This window comes from Hesperophylax consimilis, chromosome 4 (assembly GCF_061612785.1).
Source record: "Hesperophylax consimilis isolate HC1 chromosome 4, BYU_Hcon_1.0, whole genome shotgun sequence".
Taxonomy (NCBI): domain Eukaryota; kingdom Metazoa; phylum Arthropoda; class Insecta; order Trichoptera; family Limnephilidae; genus Hesperophylax; species Hesperophylax consimilis.
Window position 1 is genome coordinate 44,104,114 of NC_142839.1, and position 23,010 is coordinate 44,127,123.

General features: G+C 35.8%; 1 protein-coding gene and 1 long non-coding RNA gene across 2 annotated transcripts; one reads left to right on the top strand and one right to left on the bottom strand.

Moving 5' to 3' along the window:
- Positions 1–6,736: 6,736 nt before the first annotated feature.
- On the bottom strand, positions 6,737–8,741 carry LOC149424779 (uncharacterized). Its single transcript, XR_016302084.1, has 2 exons — positions 7,263–8,741; positions 6,737–7,138 (listed from the first exon to the last, which is right to left on the bottom strand). It is a non-coding gene; the product is annotated as an uncharacterized LOC149424779 (long non-coding RNA).
- An 862-nt stretch (positions 8,742–9,603) lies between these two features.
- LOC149424780 (aldo-keto reductase 1B-like) lies at positions 9,604–17,074 on the top strand. Its single transcript, XM_089631004.1, has 7 exons — positions 9,604–9,798; positions 10,523–10,665; positions 14,699–14,840; positions 14,964–15,158; positions 15,578–15,777; positions 16,395–16,550; positions 16,902–17,074. Exons 1-7 carry the CDS (start codon positions 9,724–9,726, stop codon positions 16,945–16,947), a joined length of 957 nt encoding a protein of 318 aa, XP_089487130.1. The 5' UTR covers positions 9,604–9,723; the 3' UTR covers positions 16,948–17,074.
- Positions 17,075–23,010: the final 5,936 nt, after the last annotated feature.

The following is a 23,010-nucleotide window of genomic DNA, read 5'->3' on the forward strand; positions in this document are numbered from 1 at the left end:
ATATTATTCTCATGCAGTCTTTTTGTAAAGGCGTATATATTTTTGTGTTTTGCACTTTACCCCCGGACATCCTATAAAGATAATCTTATAAGAAAAACCTTCACGGTAGAAAATTTTCATTTCAATTCAATAAATGTTTTTTAATAACATTTTATATAAGTATATATGTATAAAAAACTAAGTTACACTTTAATACAGGGTATCCGGGGGTAAAGTGTACTAACTTCGAGAGGTGATTCTACATGATGGTGATATGAACTAAATAACTTTTTTAGAAATTCCAATGTTTATTTTCCCATACAAACATTTAATTTTTTTACCTAAAAACTACTTTAAAACATTCGAATATTGAAAAAGTTATTTATCTTAACCCTATCCCTGCGGGAGACGCACGCCTGCGACGCACTGTACATGCCCTGTACGCGGGTGGCACATCTGTGCGACGCAAAGTTTCTTCGGCGTTATGGGTATGAAACATGCTTGAGCACGGTAAAACTTATACTCCTAAAAAATCTCACATCTTTACACTACTGACATCTTACGATATTTATCCATAATACGTATCCTAATCATCGATACAAAGATTTGAAGGGATCTTCCAACTCAGAGCGAAAAATGAATCAGTTTGAATTCTTCCCGCGTCTTTACACACGTTATTGCGCAGGCGCATTTTATAAGATTCTCAAACAGAGACGCTCGCCGTGTATATTACATTGTTTTATCGAATTATTGTTTGCTTTTTCGTGGATATGAACTATTTTAATTACAGTGTACATTCATCTGATTTATCATATTTTAAAATAAGTTCAGTTACATACATTCATTCAAACTATTGAAGAAATATAAAATTTCGTCAGTGTTAGATTATTTTCAAATAAAGATACGTGGTTAAAACTTTTTTTTAGTGAAAAATCAAGTGTAAAGTTGTACAATTTTGACTTTTTATCAATTTTTGAAAGTATTTTTATTGCCAAAATACAAAATGTCGGGTCGTGGTCTTAATGACGAAGAAATATTTGGTGCTACTTTAGAAATAGATTCAGATTTTGAAATAAGTGACAGTGACGTCGATAATAATTGCGAAGCTGCTGAAATACATGAAAGCCATGATTCTGCCGTTATGCGTTGAGAACTGTTTCAAAATTTATCACGATAAAAAAATATATTAAGTGATACATATTTACGGTGATATAATAACAGAAAAATTATTTCATTATTTTTGTAAATTTAAGTGTAGTTATTTTTTATTATATGAACCTTTTTAAGTGTGTCAATATTTCATGTATCCAGTCAAACGCGACATCGCACCACAGTTGAAGAGCTCTACTCCGGTATGTTTATGCATGTGTATCGTTATCCTTGAAATATTAACATGGCTGCCCGGGTATACCGTATCAGATACATTATGAATATATACTTCGAATTTTTATCAAGTCCCATTGATGTTCGGATTGTTTATTTATACTTGAAAAGATAATTCAAGACATAAGCGACGTATTTTTTAAAACAAATTTTAAAATCCATGCGTGATTATTGTTTAAAGTCATAAATTAGATTGATGATAAATAGCCCCGCGTGTGAACGAAGTGATACAAATTTGTGACGCATAGAAAAGGTTAATTACTTTACTATCTTGTAGAATGGCCCCCGGAAGTAAACGAAATCTACCCCTTAACACCCTATATAATATATTTTTAAAATGATTTCATTTATTAAAAGGGTAATATTTAAAGGTTGAGAATCATCGGCATTTTGCATCACCGACCGATGAACAGAATAATATTGCAAGAGATTTTCACCGAGTGGAAAGGTTATTAGCCTATGTCAAATAATCGTGAGCAGAGATGTGCAAAATGGGTACCCAAAACCATTTGAAATGCAAAATGGAAATAGGTCAAAACTTTTCCATTTGAAAATGCCAAATGGTTTTTAGAAAACCATTTCAAATGCAAAATACCTATTTTCAAAATGCATTGAAAATGCAAAATGGTTTCTCAGGTCAAACAATTAAAATAATTATTGAATTTTTAAACAATTTTTTTATTTAATTATGGACATCAATGTAGAACAAACATATTACATGATGGTAAATCCAAAAACACCACGACTACAGATTATGAAACCACAAAAAATTTGCGCGGGACTAATGTTGCCAACGTAAAAACATTGAAACTGCTATCTAACATTTAATATTACAGCGTCATGGCCCCATGTTCAGTATTTTTTGTAATGGTATCACTCAATTGCCAGGGCTCCTACCAGGGAGCAACTTGACAAATGTAAATTATCTCTCATAGCGAGGTTGAGGACCGACTATTGTCCTACTACCGCTTATGAAAAAAAGATGAGTGGAGATAGTAAGAAGAATTTTGCAAAAAAGCATTTAAAATGGAAAATGCTAAATGGTTTTTAGAAAAGCATTTAAAATGGAAAATACCCACTTTGCATTTCCATTTGAAATGGATTTATTTGAAATAAAGCACATCTCCGATATCGGCCTTTTTACATATGGCAGTTAAGGCAATGCCATACGTAGTAATGCAAAATCATGTGTTTTTGGTTTGAAATTTTTGGTCGCCTAGAAATGTTTCAGATGCTTTAATTAAATACTGCGAGTAGAATACATCTTGACCTTTGAAATAATCGAGTATTTTTTATGTAAGTCTTTTTATAAGCCCAGAAAAAAATAATGTATAGGCCTATGAAAACTGCTTTAAGGTTCAAAATCTCGTACTTACGAACCCATTTTCGGTTATGATTTTAATGTATAATGTGGCAAGTTAAGTTATTTATAAAATGATCGGAAAAAAATTAAATATTCATGCCTGAACATCCACAAAATGAAATAAAAGGCACTTTTTGGCCATGTTTTTTTTTTGCATAAATCAAAACAGGCGGATGGTGTTAAGCGGGAATTTTAAACCTTATCGCCATTTACGTAAGTGTTGTTATTGATAGCGGCTCAATTTAAAATATTACACGACGTAGTGCATCGCCTTAAATGCATAGCGGCTTTTCGCGACAAATGAAGACTATTTGTAATTTTAGTTTGGAATGATCTCAAAAGATGGCGGTAATCCATAATTCGGTACATTAGAATCTCTTATCTTTGAACCACTGGAACCCCTGTGCGCAGCTATTGAAGCTCTTGGCGGTGGGACTTTACAAAATTATAGATCAGTTCGGGCATATTTTTTGTCATACCAGTATAGTGTTGCGGCCCGCGTAGCTTTGCAAACATATGAATGTGGCCCGCAGAAGAAAAAGGTTGAGTATCATTGCAATATACCAACGGAATAATATCTCGTTTATCCAGCAATTCGAGTTTTTTTACTTTTTTATTTGGGGGGGGGTTGTTAGAGAATTTCTGTAAAGCATAATTCCCCACAAAATATTTGAAATCCATGGGGGGAGGGGTTGTTACATAACTTCGCTGAAAAAAAATTTCGCACAGCCAAAAACATCATATGTAATTCCGCACAACAATTTTTCGAAATCCATGGGGGGGGGGGGGTAGCTACGCAATTCCATTTATTTCGAAAAATTCCTCACATTTTTCCGGTCGCAAAATACATTATGTCAAATACCGGTGTATTTTTGCTAAGGTGAAGGTTTTTGTTATGTTTTGTTTTTTTTAAATTATTAGCCTTTTAGACTTTTTCGTCGCCGATTCTCGTTCTGAGTAGCCTAAATTATTGTTTATTGTTTATTGTCGTATTTTAAGTAGGTACATAGTCCTAATACATCTATGTCCTAATACAATCCTTATATACATATACATATAATTATAGTAACACATTTAAAATGAATCAATCACATATTTTCGTAATTTAATTTTAAATGTTTTTATGTTTTCTTCTGATTTTATTTCTTCTGGTAGCTCTCCAAATATCTTCAACGCTCCGTACATCAATGACTTTTGACTCTGTGTTTTTTTCCTGAAGGGGAGTCTCAATTCATTTCTTTTCCTCGTCTCATGTGTGTGTTTGTTCTGTAGTTTATCAATTTTTCTTAGGAATTCACTAGACGTATGGCCATTGATTATCTTGTAGATTAAAAATATGGTATTAAAGTAAATAATTTGTTTAAATGACAAGATATTTAACTCCTTCAACATGTTCTTAATTTTTGTGTATCTATTTTTCTTCAATATGGTTCTCATTGCTCTATTTTGTAGAATTGTCATTTGTTTCATTAAACCGTCGTTGGAAAAGAATAGGATGCTGCTACAGTAATTTATGTGTGGTACAATAATTGCGTTGTACACATTTTTACTGGAAACTGTGTTAAGGAATCTTATTCTTCAAAACAGTGAGAGTTTTTTGGCAATCTTTTTAATAATTTGTTTTGTATTTTGAGCAAAAGTTAATTTGGAGTCAATTATTACCCCCAAATATTTCATTTCAAATACCTCTTTCAATACTTCACCTATCTAAAAATGGAATAATCTCAATATGTCATTTTTTTGTTTGCGTTACTCGTTTTCCAATGTTCATGAATTTTGTTTTGTTTACATTCAATTTAAGTTTATTTTTCTTCAGCCATATTGATATATTATGTAGGTCTTCATTTATATGGTTCATTATGAGTTCATAATCTTCTCCTGTTATCTATATCAGTGCGTCGTCTGCAAATAATCTTATTTTACAATGTTTCAATACTTTTACCATATCATTAATGTACATTATAAAAAGAATAGGTCCGAGAACCGACTCTTGTGGTACTCCCAATGTAATCTTTACTGGTTCGGATATTGTCTCACCCACTTTTGTGGTTTGATATCTATTACTTAAATAATCCTTGAACCATTTCAATGCCTTTCCTTTTATTCCATTTTTAGATAGTTTTTTTAATAATTATATCTCTATCTATCGTTTCAAAAGCTCTCTGAAAGTCCAGGAAAACCGCGATCACATATTTATTTTTATCTGAGTCTTGTTTCCAGTCCTCCAAAACTAGATTGAGAGCCATTTCACAAGATTGGTTAAATGGCGATAAATCGCCTTCGTTGGCAACACTGGTATATTTAACTATATTTATATTTGTACGAAGGTATTTAACTTTGGAGCTGTCAAAATTTATGTGTTGCCACGAGCAAAATTGTTTGCGCGCATATTTGTCTGTCAAATCTTTGTTTTTTGGAGATAGATCTAGCGTGTGCAGTAGCAACACTCTTATACCAGATCTGATGTTGACACGACAACGACTATCCTCTTAGGATTTCAATGTCTCTACGTCAAAGTCGCAATTAATCTCAAATTAACGTGATATAGAATGCCAGATTTTGTAAATCATGTTCCTGATATTAAATGTATTGAGGGCCGCACAAAATAGCTTGGCAGGCCGCATGCGGCCCGCGGGCCGCAGGTTGAGTATGACTGGTATATTGTGTTAAATTACCTAATATGATTTGAAATGCATTTGGGTTTACGCAAATTATTCTTTGGCAATGTTAGGTATAGCAAGCGTCTCAATTGATCAAACTGATTTCATAAACTGTGAGAAGGCTGGAAGTTCGCGCGGACGCGATTGTCAATAAGTTAAGCATCTTACGACTTCTGTAACTTGCTATAAATTACGGTAAGAGAGTCGTTTACATTGGTAATTTTGCCATAAGTCACTTACGTGAGCAACTTACAGTAAAAACCTTACGTATGTAAAGGCAGCCTTAGATATTAGATGTTTAATTACGATATTATCTACCAACCGAAAAAGTAATTTGAACAATTAATTATATATTTTGGGAGGCGGTTTACGGGTACCGTATTGCTCGGGTATGTAACAAAAATTTGGGGGCGGTACTTGGAACGTTTTGGAGAAACTCAAACCGTCGGGTTGGATATCTCCAAAGCCTTTGATGTGATCTAGCACCAGGCGTTTATTGGGAAGTTATCATCTTATGGGATCCATCCAACCCTGCATAGTTCGTATAGGCCAACCAGGTCAGTTTTAACGTCTCAAAAACCCAAGCGTGTCTGATTTCGGCAAAGGGAGAGTTCAATGAGTGGTGCAATTTGATGGAAGCACCCTACCCAATAAAAACTCAATTGAAATGCTTGGAGTAAGTATATCAGACCGGCTTAAGTATCGGGGCTCTATAGAAGGCTGGGTTCCAAGAGACTGGGCGTCCTGTATAGGGCTAGCAGATTATTCAATAGTAACCAGCTGCCAACCCTATACAACCGAACCTAACCTAACCCAACCCACTACAAATCTCAAGTACGCCCAACAACTGAATTTGGGGGGCCACCTCTGGGCTGGAGCCCTACTATACTTGATAAACCTATTTGATTCTGTGCACAGGAGGGTGGCTCGTCCGATCGACAAGACCGATTGCCATCTCTAATGCACTGACGCAATGTGGGCATTCTGAGTTTGTTCTACGTGTATTTTAATGGAGCCAGCTCCTAGAAGCTAGCAGCATTGATCCCGGTGCACCGGTGCACTTGACGTACACGAGCGGAACACCCGTTAACAGTTGATGTCGACTTCGTGAGAACGGGCCGTTTCTTCGACTCGTTTTTGTGTAAGACGGCTCATATGTAGAACGAGTTACCAGCATCTGTTTTTCCTCCTTCATATAAACCGTGCCTCTTTAAGACCCGCATTAATAAATCCCTTCCTACAGCCCCTACCTTAACCCGCCTCACAACGCTTCCCAACTGGGTAGCGACATATTATCTCCCCTGCTTTCACACATAAAAAACGATCGAATTTAGACCGGGTGCACGTAACGTCGTAACGTTTTGTAGGTTAACCCTTTCAATACCAGACTTTTTCCAGCCAACGAAAAAAATGTTTGTCTACATTATTGAGTTCAGTGATTTTTTTCAATATTTATACAAAAAAAAAAATTCCATACGGTTTACGAAATATTTCATGTTCCTGAGGAAGAACATTTTATATGAGGAAGAATATTTTCATCTATGAAACATAAAAAATATTGTAGAGCAGACATATCCAGTGGTGGGTTTGAGAAAGTATCATCACAGTAGGAGTCCACATGATCGACATCTTTCTTGATCCACCGTAGATCGGTTCTCCGTCCATGGGAAGCTGAGGCTTCACTGGGCTATCCTTGCGGCACGGTGCAGGACTCTGGCTCGCCTTCCACTGGCTGCTGCCTCTCTTCCAAAGTCTATAATTAAAAAATGTATACTTTATGGTTTCATTTAAAACACAAATTTGTTCATACTTAAATCAACATCAAACGCAATAATCGCTGTAATATAACAATAAGAAATAATGACAAAAGTACTTACATGGACTTCCACATCAATTCCAAGAGCTTGGCTCAATGCCTCCACATTGGTTTCCTCTGCAGCATCCTGGAAATCTTCTAAATATTCAACTGACCAGCCCTCTTCATCTTCCAACTCCACGTCGGAAATATCTCCTTCCAGCATCACGGTGATCTCCTCATTTTTCAAACCACGACGATCCATCTATAAAAATAATTAAAATAAGTCAAAGTCTACCGGAAAATAATAAAATAAATTAATATATCTTTAAATAATCAAATAAAAACAAGTAAAACAATATTAAAGGCCAAAGAAAGATTTCTATAAAAAACATCCACGAACAACCAAAGTGCCAGCTCAGGAACATGAATGTTATTACCGAAAACCAAATGAAAAACCAATGTTTTTGAATGGAAATCATATTTACATATCAGATTAGACATGTATATATAATATAATAATTATTTTCAACCGAAATATACGATATCTTACCTTTAAAATAATGTTGAAATCCGAGAAATGTCAAACCGTTAAAAGCCGTCAAACACGCGTTTTTAATTCGAAATAACAGTAATATTATGTGGTGCCAGTACGAGATTTGTTCTATTCCTTATAAGCAATATCTTCCTCAAGCGATATGCAAAATACGAGGCTATTTGTTTCGTAAAATCAAGAGAAATTATATTTTTTCCTTCGTGTTCCTCCAGAAGCACTCTGGTAAAGAAAGGGTTAACAATAAGGTCAATTCCACTCGGGTCGGTATGAAATCAACAAATCCTAATTTAAATATTTAACAAGATTTCTACAAAACGAGATTTTTTATTAATTATTTGAATGCCACCGTGGTATTAGTGGTAGTCTACGCAGCGCAACTTTGCACAGATTTGTCTGCATTTTAATGCGCGCGGCCGACCGACCCGTGAGATATCGCTGTCCAATCGCAGTGCGTTTATGACACTAACGATTTTAATAGTTTTTAAATGACGACGTATTAGTTATTCTAATATTCTACGTATAATTTCATAATATAACAAAACTTATATATTCAGAATCAGAGTTTGATTATATCTACATGAATATATGTTTTTGAAGCCATAATGTTTTTCACTCAAGTTCCTTACTGGAGCAGTCCGCTTCGGGCGTTAACTTGCCGTCGCCGAGAAGCTTGATAATATCTAATACATCGCCCTTGATGGCTGGGGGCCGGGCCTGAACATTATTCATTGTCAATGAACTTAACCTTGAAAATGATAATATTGACATAACTTATATAACCGTGGCAGTATTATTATGTTAAGTGAATTTGTGCGAATAATTTAATGTATTATGATTTACATAAAATATTTCGATTACGTATGCTCATCACTAATCGCGGCTAATCCTCCCGTAACAACAATCCAATGATAACAATATTTATCTGTAAGGAAATTTGGGGTTTTGACATCACTAGCGGGAGTTATCTTTTATATCACCGCGCTCCGATAAATTCACATTTATGGTTAGTACACACGCAAAGCTCACATCAACAGATAATATAAAGCACAATAGCGCTCGCCATACAATCCCATACAGACCCGACACACGTAAAAAGATAACGCGCTATAAGTGTGGTTCTGAACTTCGCTAACCGAATTTATTTTACGTAACCGCTCCCGACGCGATATTTGAAAAGTTATGCGTCCCCCTCTCCGCCGCAAAAAGGAGAGGGGGTCATTTTAATTACGGAGCTACCAACTAAGTTCCGTGTTCCCTTAGTAAAGTTGTCACTTTGACAGATGAAATTATGTTCCTCGGCCGCTCTCGAATTCAACTGACCCCCTCTCCTACCATAGGTACAAATATTTGATAGCGTCGTGTGTCGGTAGAAAAGATGATGCGCTGTACATTAACTTTTGATGTGAGCTTTGCGTGTGTACTAACCATTATGGTTAGTACACACGCAAAGCTCACATCAAAAGTTAATGTACAGCGCATCATCTTTTCTACCGACACACGACGCTATCAAATATTTGTACCTATGGTAGGAGAGGGGGTCAGTTGAATTCGAGAGCGGCCGAGGAACATAATTTCATCTGTCAAAGTGACAACTTTACTAAGGGAACACGGAACTTAGTTGGTAGCTCCGTAATTAAAATGACCCCCTCTCCTTTTTGCGGCGGAGAGGGGGACGCATAACTTTTCAAATATCGCGTCGGGAGCGGTTACGTAAAATAAATTCGGTTAGCGAAGTTCAGAACCACACTTATAGCGCGTTATCTTTTTACGTGTGTCGGGTCTGTATGGGATTGTATGGCGAGCGCTATTGTGCTTTATATTATCTGTTGATGTGAGCTTTGCGTGTGTACTAACCATTACGCACATTAGATACCTAGTTGATTTATGCGCAGTAATGCGCACATTTATGTTCACATTCGTGTTCCTGAAACCGTGAGGTTTGGTTGATATTGTTTTATTTTTCTAACTTCGAACAATATACGGCGAGATGGCAGCTACAATTCCAAATCTTAAATTCAACAACGGGATCGAGGTTCCAATTTTCGGACTGGGAACATGGAAGGTAAATAAACTTAAATTATTACAAAATAATGCTAATACTAAACATACATTAATTTGCAAAGGTACAGTTTTTTGTCTTCAACAATACGACCTTGAATAGCTCCAAACATTATCGCAAAAAAACACGCAGTCATTTTTCTAAACTTAGCCGTCGGCCGGCTTATTATGTAACGTGTAACTTAATTATATTTTTATTTGATTTAATTTGTCTAAATTATGCTAATTTGCAATCATGATTTTTGTTTGAATGCGAACTCGTCTACATTGGATCCACCCTCCACAACTTCCTTATTGATTTTTACAACATATATTATTTTGTGGGAGAGAAAGAGCACCTAAACATTATTTTACAATTTTCATAAATTGAAAGTTAAATCAAACTTACTTTGACAGTATAAAAGTATTTAACAAAAAGAGACTCTTTTTGGTTTTGTTCCGATTTAGCAAGCCAAATGAATACTTAACCTGTTATAATGACGTTTAATAAAGACCATTCCACACTCTTTCCACTGTCACGTTTTAGGAAAACTCGAGGAATATTAAATTACGATCTACTTCTATTCTGTTATTTTTCCACCACACATTATTCCCGACATCGGTTATATTTACCCATTTACCATACGAATCAGCGGACCGGAGAAAGGGGGGACTTTTCTTGCGCCGCATCACAAGGGAATAAACCGTTAATTTATAATTATTTGACTTATTTGTGCAATATGTTGTAGTCAAAACCCGGCGAAGTGAAGGCCGCCGTGGAAGCCGCCATTGATGTGGGCTACAGGCACATTGATGGCGCACACGTTTACGGAAACGAAAAAGAAGTTGGAGCAGCACTCAAAACCAAGATTGACGAAGGAGTCGTTAAAAGGTATATTAATAGATTATATTATTTGTTTTCTATTAAAACTTAAGTACCCTATCTATTTAGAAATTTAATCCTGTAAAAATTCTTTAGAGAAATGTGTGAATTATTATTTTAAATTACGCTATGACCACTCCCAATAATAAAAACCAGTCCATTGAATGCTTCAAATAAATTTTAGATATCTGATAATAGTAAACTGATTTAATACTACTTACATCATTCTCTCATATTGTAAAATGTTAAAACTTTTTTGTAGATACAATGAAATAGTTATATGTAGAATATGATTAGAATCCTACTAGAATAAGGAACTCTGCTCCCTTTTTTATTTTTTTTTCAATGAACTTTTAAATTAAATAACAGTATTTTTTTGTATTAGTTTTTTTTTTTAAACTTAAAAATGTTATCATCTCGTTACTGATGATATTGTATTGAATCAAATTGCATAATACATCCATAAATACCTGAAATAAAAAAGACAACATTTTCAATGGTCATTTTCACAGTTCACAGATTTGGACTGTGAACAATGGACATTATTATAGACTGGTTGTGATCTCAGAATGTGACAGAATCAGAAGATTCAATGTGTTTTAATGTAAAGATAATTTGTTTTTAAATAACGATTTATAAATTCTACGGATAATAAAACTTACATATTCAGAATCAGCGTTTATTGATAAACATGAATATATTTTCACTGAATTGCTCGTTGTCTGTATGATAATACTAAAGAGAAATCAGTAAAATACCAATAATCTAGACATCTAGAGGACATAATAAACTTATTTTAGTTCCAGTTGAGTTTAAAAATTCATTAATAATTATCAGTTTTTTGTAATCAGCATGATTAACGGTTTTTTGAGTGGGTTTTTAATAAATATATGTTTTTACTGCCAAGATAAGATAAATAACTTAAATCATATTTGAATTAAATCAGTAAATAAAATTAAAAATATCTCATTCTCGCACACTTTGATAATAAAAATACATATAATTATTTTAGATAAACTTAAACCGGCGATGCTATCATAATATAATAATTCTTATCTAGGTAAACAATCAGATTACAATATATTTTTTGAATTTAATTAAAAGTACCTACTTACTTTTTTTTAATCAACAATACTAAAAAAATGAACAAGAATAAATGGCTCAGTAACTAATAAATAATAAGACTTCTTCAATAATTGCAAATTCTTTAAATAAATCATATTTTACAAAAATATATAACTTTGTACACCACCATTTAATCAAAATAATCAGGTTTCTTTGTCAGGATAATGAAAGTTGAAGAGACCATTAGTTTTGAAACATGTTTATGTTTTGATTAAATAATGGTGTATACAAAGTTATTTAGTTTAATAATAAAAATAACATTTATAGATAAAAGCCAAAGAAAGTATTTATTTACCAACCATACAAAACCGCCACTGTCTGCAATTCAATTACGCTATCACCCCACCCCCGCTATCTTGGAGTTACTTTGGACAGGAGCTTGAACTACCGGCAACACATGGAAACAGTGGGTAAAAAAACCAGGACAAGGCTTAACTTAGTTAATAAGCTAGCTGGAACTAGCTGGGGATGCGACGCCAACACACTCAGAACAGCATCCATTGCCCTGGTTTTCTCAACGGCTGAATACTGTGCTCCAGTATGGGCTAGAAGCGCCCACACTTCCATGGTAGACGTTCAGCTTAATGCCACAGTGCGAACCATCAGCGGGACTTTAAAATCTACTCCTCTCCCTTGGCTCCCCGTACTTGCAAACATAACCCCGCCAAACATCAGGCGAGAAATTGCAACACTGAGGGAATACAAGAAGGCGCTGCAAAAAAGCGCAATACCTCTACACGAAGATGTCGTCTCCCACCCGGCATGCCGCTTGAAGTCCCGAAAGCCCTTCTGGGCGGAAGGAGAGAGGCTCCTCCGACTACCTCTCACCCCAGAAGATAGGTGGAAACTTGAGTGGCAAACGGCCAACGTGGGAAATGCCCATCTCATACAGGACCCCACCGAGAGACAGCCTGGGTTCTCACTGCCTCGCAAAACCTGGTCCGCCATCAATAGGTTAAGGTGCTCCCATAGCCGCTGTGCCCACATGATGCACAGATGGGGCCTTAAAGAGTCGGCGATGTGTGAATGTGGTGCGGTGCAGACTACCGAACATATGGTCAACGAATGCCCGCTCCATTCATTCCCCGGCGGGATTGATGAGGTCCACATGGCGACGCCTGAGGCCCTAAAATGGCTCGCAGATCTAGATGTCCCCCTCTGACCCCCCACCATACGAAAGAAGAAGAATGGTTTGAAAACTGCCAACTACATCCTCTAATGTAATGGTTTGGGTTTGACTTTTAGTCACGAGTTTGTAGGTTCAATTCCTGATGCAGTGCAAAATATATTGATAATTAATTAATAATAATAAATAAAAATTATGTTTTTTATTAAAACACAAATAACTTTGTAAAGTGATGTAAACAAAGTTATTTGTGTTTTAATAAAAAATAAATAATGCCATCACAAAGTGAAAAGCAGTTAGAAGAAGTTTTCTTCGAAAGATTAAAAATTATGTAAATATTTTTTGTTTAAATACTGAAGACAATATTAGTGATTTTTTCAAACGAAGATCTGAAACAGAAAAATCAGAAAAGGAAACGGTCACATCTGGGACTCGAACCCAGGACCCTTGTCTTTCCGGGACAATGCTCTACCAACTGCGCTAATGGACAATGCTCCGGGCCAATGGACAATGCTCCGGGACAATGCTCTACCAACTGCGCAATTGAAAAAATCACTAATATTGTCTTCAGTATTTAAATATTATAATTTGAGGTTTTACTCAATAAGTTATTCCGAAAAAAAATAATAATTCATTTTCTAGACTTGCAGAAAAAGTCAATAGATGTCGCACATTAAAAATAAAAATAATAAGATAGGTTTATCTATAAGACGCTGTCTAGGATTGCATTTAGTTCGGGTTGAATCTTGCGATCATACATAAAAGATAGTTGCCAATAAAAATGTGCGGTGAAAAAATGAAGACAACGTTGGTAGTTCTTATTCGAAGTATGATACAGTTAAAAGTGACCGAATAGGATAGGGTCCCATTAGCGCAGTTGGTAGAGCATTGTCCCGGAAAGACAAGGGTCCTGGGTTCGAGTCCCAGATGTGACCGTTTCCTTTTCTGATTTTTCTGTTTCAGATCTTCGTTTGAAAAAATCACTAATATTGTCTTCAGTATTTAAATATTATAATTTGAGGTTTTACTCAATAAGTTATTCCGAAAAAAAATAATAATTTTTTGTTTAGCTTAAGTTAGAAAACATCACTGTGGGTTCTAATGCATAAACTTAAATATAATATTATACAGACAATGACATTATTATACACAGCACATATTGTTTCAAATTGAAGGATTTTATGTTTTTTTTATTATACAAAATTGACGAAAAGACTTGACATGCCACTGGATGATTTCACTCTTTTAAACATCCACTTATCGAAAATCAATATTATCGCGTGTTGTAATATGGCAATGAAATAACATTCAGTCGGTAACACTACATGCACAGGAAGTAGGTGTCAAAAGTATAAGTCTCTGTAATTGCTGTAATGTGTGTGCTCTGTTACAATAAACGTTATTTTGATTATTAAAGATCACCATCTATTATTTATCAAGACTACATCGCGTTTGAAACACAGGCGGTTCAAACTAATATGTTTACTCGATAAAACAATATTTTATGTTTATTTTTTCGAATAACTTAATGAGTAAAACCTCAAATTGTAATATTTAATTATTGAAGACAATATTAGCGATTCCTAAACGAATATCTGAAACAGAAAAAGATACGGTCACATCTAGGACTCGAACCCGGGACCCTTGCCTTGCCGGGGCACCGCTCTACCTTGGCAAGGCAACGGCCCTAGGTTCGAGACCTAGATGTGACCGTATCTTTTTCTGTTTCAGATATTCGTTTAGGAATCGCTAATATGGTCTTCAATAACTAAATCTTTTTTTTTTTTTCAGGGAAGATTTATTCATCACATCAAAGTTGTGGTGCAATTTCCACCGACCAGATTTGGTAGTTCCAGCTTGCCAGAAGACATTGTCGGATCTCGGTTTAGGATACTTGGATCTTTACCTTATTCACTGGCCATTTGCATTCAAGGTAATGATGGGAGATCTTATTTTAGAATATGAGGCAGTGCCAATAATAAACAAATCAACAATTATTTATCACATTAAATTACAATTCAATTGTTTGTGATAGCGACATTAACTATATTTACAGGAAGAATTAGGACTATTCCCCCAGGGGCCCGATGGCAAGGTCCTGTTCTCCGATGTGGACTACGTGGACACCTGGAAGGCCATGGAGAAGTTGGTGACCTCGGGCCTGGTCCGCAGCATCGGTATCTCCAACTTCAACGCTGCTCAGATGAAGAGGGTTCTTGACAATTGCACCATCAAGCCCGTCACCAACCAGGTATCCATCAATACATTCATCAACTCGCTCATAAAGTTAAACATTTACTATGATTATGACCGTTTAGTAGCCGAGTTGACAAAAGCGTCAGGTTCCCACATTTCGATTCCTCCATCGTGGGAATGTTTATTTATTCAAAAACTACTTTTTAACATAATAAAAAAACATAATCTGCAGATCTCACTAGGGCATTCCTGTGTCAAGATGTGCAGCTTTACAATTACATCATTTAAAAAAATACATACATATACATAAACTTAATATAATATTAATATTAAATTTAAACCCACAAGAAAAGTTAACGACACAGTTGTGTTTATATCTTTATTTAAACAGAGAGAAAGAGAAACTAATATCTTGAATGTTGGTGAAATTATCCATCTGCCAACTATTTATGCTTATTATGCCCACTATTCCAGATTGAATGCCATCCGTACCTGAACCAGAGCAAGCTCTCCAAGGTGTGCAAGGACTTCGGTATCCTGGTGACAGCCTACAGCCCCCTGGGATCCCCCGACAGGCCGTGGGCCAAGCCCGAAGATCCCCTGCTCATGGAAGACCCCAAAATTAAATCTCTCGCCGAGAAGTACAATAAGACACCCGCTCAAATTCTCATCAGGTAATTTTATTTTGTTTTTATTGAGGAGTAAACATAGGTACACTTCGCAATTACGAATTCGCCTGCCTTCTACACACACATCCTCAAAGATGACATAGGCCATTATTTTTCACACAACGACGACTTAGGAAATTATTTTTCTCAGGGCCTCATGTTTTGAGTTATGAAAAAAATACATATATATAATTTATTTAAAATTTAATTTAAAAAAAAGACAGACAAACATTCCCGGGTTAACCTACTTCCACCACGTTAAGCGGAAAATGTTGCTTGTGTTGTGTCAACTCTGCCACTGATCGGTCATGAAGAAAGTATTATATTATCATATCCTCCTTATTTAAGTCCTTGGCATAGATTTAATAACCCTTCTATGTTTCATTGTTGCTATTTGTCTACCTGGGCTCGCTACATTAAATGTAATTGTAATTATTGTAAGATTGCAAGGTTGTAATAGATTAATTAATTACTCACTTTGTGGGGTGAAAATAAAACACTTGGTACATTATTTTGATTAAAAAGTGGTGTATTGTTATATTTCACAAAAAAATCATTTTATAAAAGATGTTTGCAGTCAAAAATTTAAAAAGATTGTACTAATCGTGCTTTTCGACCAACAGATACCAACTTGACAAGGAGCACATCGTCATCCCCAAGTCAGTGACCGCGTCTCGCATCGCATCCAATTTGGATGTGTTTGGATTCAAATTATCTGCTGAAGACATTAAGCTGATTGACACCTTTGATTGCAATGGCCGAATCTGCCCGATGACTGAGTAAGTTACCACTTTTGAACAACATTAATATTCAGGGCCAATATATTGTTAATTTAATGATTCCCCTTTGCCAGGAGACCTGTCGGTCTTCAGCCCCCTATGTAGCGACACGATTTGTAGTTGGAGGCCCTACCTACACACGTGGTAACATTAAATGTGCTAGCGACATCGCGAACAGCGCAGCGGTTACCTAATATAATATATTTAAACAATTTCAATCTATTGCTATCCATATTTACTTACCGGTGAAAATGCCTTGTACATAGTTAAACAGAATTTGTATTTATGATCTTTTATGTTTTAAAGAATCTCAAATTTAATGAAATATTAATATTAAATTTATTTTTACAGGGGTTTCGGACACAAGGATCATCCATTTGAGAATGATGAGTTTTAACACTCAACTTAAATAATTGCCCTTCAGTAAAAAAGAAAATGCATTTATCATTCCTCACTGTGCAGAACCGATACAATGTTGAAATGAAATATTTTTTATACAAATGTTAATAAATTTTGTGAAAGAATATTTAATTATTATTAAAATATTTTTTTTTTTGTGGGGCCATTGTGGGATTTTAGGTGACCATCTGTCGGACCTCTCGCACTCCTTACTTCTGTGGGAGAGTTGACACATCTTCCTTGCACGAAATGCATGACCGGTATGCAGCACTCATAGCTCCCAAGGATCTCTGAGATTTTACATTTCCTCTCTTCTTGACACTTTTCAAGAGCTTCCCTTGTGGAGTTCCCTTAGCACTGTGACTCGTGCTGTCCACGATTTGATTGAATTTACACTACACAAGTTCTTCATTGTCCAGCTTTGAACACGGACCTGGGTGTCCTAGGTCCTGGGTGACTCATCCAACAGAGGCCCAGTTTGTTTCAGATCGTCGGCCCATTTCACCTTTAATGCAATGATACATCCATTATTATTATTACAAATAAAATAAAGTTTAAAAATATATAATAGGTAACATGTTGTATTGGTTGTTAAGACAATATTGGATCTGAATTTTTTATTAATCCATGGTATGTCAGCAGAATGTGCTTTTAAAAATTAATTTGTAATTTGGCAAAAAACAATACAATACAAAAAGTAATAATAACATTTGTGTTAATTAACAATTAACACAAATTAATCAAATAAAATTTATTGCGCACGCCAGGCTTTGAACCCGCGACTTTCTGATTGCTAGTCGAGAGCCTTATACTATGGAGGACATTGAGTATACCAAAATGAAAACAGAAATCTATTTTTGATGTATCAAATATTGATGGAATCTCGCTCAAAAGTGGACATTTAATTAAAAAATCCCCTTGCAGTAGTATTATAAATGATTGTTTCGATTGAAGACCTGTGAATAACAAGTCTCTTTTCTTTTCCATATATTTTCCAGAGAAGATAACACCTTGCAACTTGCAAGTCGAGTGAAGTATTTTTAGCACAAAAGTGTCAAAGAGGAGTGTATGAAATTAGATTATTTTAGTAAGAATGATTTTAGCCTTATTATTAAAACTCTACTTTTATGTGTCACAGTTGTATCACGCTAGATGGCCATCTGTTCAATATACCTAATGCTACGTATACATCCGCGAGCCGAACTGCCGAACTGAACCTCAACTTAATTATTCGAAAGAAACGAAGCAACGGCAAATGACGCAAAACGCCGTTGCAGTTGATTCGTTCCTTTCCCGTAATTTGTGGTACGGTTCGCGTTCGCAAATGTATACGTACCCTAATACGACCGTGGAAAGTATATATCTTTAAATTAGTTTTTTGTTTAATTTTGGACAATTCTTTGGTACTTAATAAAAAAATATAATTGATATGACACAACCTTCAGACTAAAAAGTCGATATATTTGTATGCACACAAAGGCTTATTTCGGTATTTTCTCAGTGAAAACTAATTTTGTCAAAAATTGTTCATTCGTGACCCCTGCAACACTGTGATTAAAACAAAGATAACCCATTAAATAGTCATACTTTAATTGTTTTGCCTTTAATAATGTGTGGCTCTGGAATTCTTCATTTTGCCACAGCTTTGCCGTGTACCTACTAGTAATAACTCTCATTTAAAGTGTCTAGCTTCTAAAAGGGCCACTATCAGTTTCATAAATAAAGAGTGATTTCTAGTGTTGGTATTGGTCCCCAAAAATCTAGAAATCCTTTCTCAAAATCCAAATGTATAGAAAAGTATAGAATCCGACAGATAACCCAATTTTGATAACAAATAACCGCAATATATATATTATATATACCCATATATCGAAAACTGACATTGGCCCTTTTAGAAGCAAGCCACAGAACGCAGAACTATTGGGTTTGCTTGCGAAGATGGCAACTACTTAGGTACTATAAGTGGGCAAGATTTACATTTGTTCCAATTCATTGATCGCCCTCAATAGAAATGATGAAAATTGTTATACCAACCTAAAAAAAATATTACTGTAAAAATAATTTTAAAAAGTTGTTATTTTCATTAAAAACATTTTTCTTTATTTTTTCTACGCCCGCGCCCCTTGGGTATTTAGTCTATGCCCGCGCCTCTTTAAAAATAACAAATAAATGGCGTCCATTCATATTTTATCAGATTCAGTAATGTCCAATCAGAAATGTTTCAAAACGAGTAAAGTCGGTAGGTATATGTGTTTTATCATAATTAGTCAGGTCCAAAATATAAATGAATTTATTTCATTTGTCATTAAAGAAAAAGTGGAAATGAGTTTTTATAACTAAATTATATTGCAACTAAATACATATTGGCATAAATGATACCTAATCATACATTTCCGAATATATGTTTGTCATTCAACGGACCAGGGTATCTTGCACGGTCGATCGATAAAGGATTTATCATTGATGTCGATAACTTGTTATCGTTCCCGAGCATGACTGCAGATCTCTAACTTACAAACAACAGTTCACGTTGAATAAATTAAGAATACTCAGTCGTTGTGAACTATTGTTTGTTCGTTGGCGAACTACAGTCAAGCTTAGGAACAATAACAACTTACTGACATTATCGATAAAATATTTATCGATCGACGATAGATACCCGTATTTATTTATGCAACCGAATTAAAGACGTTTGATATCCATCGACACATTATTTAATAAGCTTTTCCCGAATAGTTAATTAATAGGTACCTACATATTATCCGAAATCGATAATTCAATAAGATTTTTATATTTGATCAAAGTGAAACATTTGAAACATTTCCTGGATTTCGCTGCCAGCGGGCGGTCGTGGTGTAGAGGTGGGTAGAACATAATATATTATTATTTTGAAGAGGAATATTATACTTTTGTGTCAACCACTCAGGGCCGAAATAGCGCTTGCACAGGACTGGCCGGACTGGCCCTGCAACCCATCACGCTCCAACCCGTCCAACCCGCATCGCATTGCTAACCTTATTGCTACAAGTGTCAGAAACGTCTTCCCTTCATTCAATATCTGATATTCATGATGCTGAACACTGAGGATACAGGACTCTATAATATATCGAATCTTCCATCATCTCGGCTGTGTCCCAAAATGATACACATTAAGGACACAGGACTAAATATTTCACATTTATTTATAAGCGGAAAACGTTGCTTGTACAATGATGGAGGACTTAGCTAGTATTGGATTGAACTCGCGACGCCTGGGAGGGAATCCGAAGCATTAGTCCACTCGGCTACTAGTCGATTATACTGATACGTTTAAAGGTTTTCGTTTTCAACAATACTTAAAGATTTCCGTCTAAACATTGTTGGGATTCAGACTTTCCGAAAAATAAAAATCGAAAGCATTGGTTTCCCCTCCGATCTATACAAAAATTCGGCTGCAGTGCTTTTTTCGAGTCCTTGTGAATATAATAATTTATACTCCACTCCCTTCACCCGCTATGAGAATACCGTGTAAAAACATTCGCCTATGGTGGTTTTCCGTGTCTTTGTTTTTTGTTTTGTTTTTTTTTTTTTTTTTTTTAATTTTCCACTCTCTTCCCCCGCACCATATTGGAACCCATGTTAAAAAAATCACCGCGGCGCTTTCCCGTGTCTTTGTGTAACATATACATTATTTTTCAGCCCGTGTGCATAACGCACTGCGCGTAAAAAATAGAAAAATCAACCCGCGCATTGCCAGTGGATTGCATGTTCTAAAATACTAAATATCGACGCATAACACAATATGCAATGCATATATAGCAAAGTGTGATGACGAATCGGTTTAAGTCCGCAGTAAGCGCTACATGATTTCTATACCTACTCCCCCCACCTTGAATACGTTTGCTGACTGTCATCACACGGGAGGATAGTTTATTGTGATTGATGAGTGTCATAATCTCGTCGCTATGAGATAGGATGATGAATGACGAACAGAAAGCGGCGAGCACGGCCGGTACAAGTGCCAATCTAACACTGAATGGCGTAATCATGGCGTAATAACACGGATAACATATTATAACACACATATCAGTACAGCAATCAACTTATCCAACTTTTCAGACGTTTCATGTTCAGTGGAAGAAAATATTATTAAGACCTGATAATGATAAGAAAATGCCATCTCATACCTGTGCATTTTCATGTGTATTTCTAAAACTATAATATGGTTTGTTTAAAAAATTTTAATTTCCGTTAATCTTTTTTTCTGTTTGCCGTTTTAGTAACGTGTTTCTTCAGTGTCGAATGGATTATTTGTTCCGACCTCATGTGTAGCGCCCAACAATGCTTTAATGCAGGGCTGGTCAAAAGACAAACGGCGCAAGTAAAATTTTGGCACCCCTTGTCAAAACCAGTAGACCCCCAGGATGTAATGAATAATATTCGGATGATTTGTATTTTTGCATAGCGCTGTTTTTATGAAAAATAATCTCAAGGGCGATATGTTAGGACTGATATGGGGCTGAAGATTACGCTATACGCAACATACAGAATATAGCGTGGTCTGTCACAGGCTTTAGGTCAGAGGTTCCCAAATATTTTTTTTCCGTAGACCCCCTGCCTGCCCAATATTGAATTTTCCTAAAACTATTAACGTCCCATGTGATAATCATTTATTTTTTTCGTAAAAATATTCCCTTCCCTTGTCTGTCCAACAAGCGGGTGGCGGTATAGTTGCTCTGTATTTACATTGTGCAGATATGGGCACCCTTGTGAGGTATTACCTACACCAAATGAAAATGAAGCAGGATAAGCAACGGGAATTTCTTTCTGTAGCTGGCCCCACAGAACTGCCCCTTCAGTTCTTTGTCAGTGCTTATTCCGGTCAGTTCTTCTTGTCTCATGATATCCGATTCTTCAATGTTGCATTTCAATATTCAAAATGTCCTCAAACTTAGTTTTGAAGTTTGTATGAAGTGCATTTAAATGTTGAACGTCATTATTACCCTGGACGTTTTTTTCAACTAGTAGGGAACTAGGAAAATTCGCGGCTTCCAATGTGCAATGTTTTGCTTGAATATATTAATTATGACGAGAAAAGGAACGTAGACTCTATTTCTATCAAAAATACAAATATCAAATAAGTAATTTCTCAGTCTATTATATTTGTGTCTATTGTGTCATTTACGGAACTCCTAAATGTTGGATTTGAGGTAAATGGGGGTCCGCTCGTATGTACCCCCATTTGAATCTCGTGGACCCCCAAATTTTTTTTCTCGCTGACATAGACCCCCAGCATGCCGATATCGACCCCTGGGGGGCCATATAGACCACTTTGGGAACTTCTGCTTTAGGTGTTAGGTATTATCAGCGCATTGAAGCCTTAACAATTCGGCGCCCGGAGCGAGCTGCTAAATAAAATAAATGTTAATTTTTAAATATTATGTACTTCTCAAATTAATAAACATTCATAATATGTAAGTAACTATCGCCAAAAGACGTAAATAACATCTGGTCAGGTAAATGGTAATCCAACATCATAGTCTCTGGACTAGCAAGCCGAGGGTCGCGGGTTCAAATCCTGGCGTGCGCAAGTAAATTTTATTTGATTAATTTGTGTTATTTCACAATTAATTAATTAAAAAGTTGCGGCACGTTCTAGAGCGGAAGATACCACCATTCAGAATTGAAACGTTACATGTGATGGCTTCAGATCCCCCACCTTGAGTCTCTTGTTACATGTGATGGCTTCAGATCCCCCACCTTGAGTCTCTTGTTACATGTAATGGCTTCAGATCCCCCACCTTGAGTCTCTTGTTACATGTGATGGCTTCAGATCCCCCACCTTGAGTCTCTTGTTACATGTGATGGCTTCAGATCCCCCACCTTGAGTCTCTTGTTACATGTAATGGCTTCAGATCCCCCACCTTGAGTCTCTTGTTACATGTGATGGCTTCAGATCCCCCACCTTGAGTCTCTTGTGCGGTAAATACATTTTAGGGTAAATTCAGCTTCCTAACAAAAACATTTCTTTATCCATTCTTTGCACCACTACAGTTTTTCTTCGAGCGGTGCGCGCAATTAT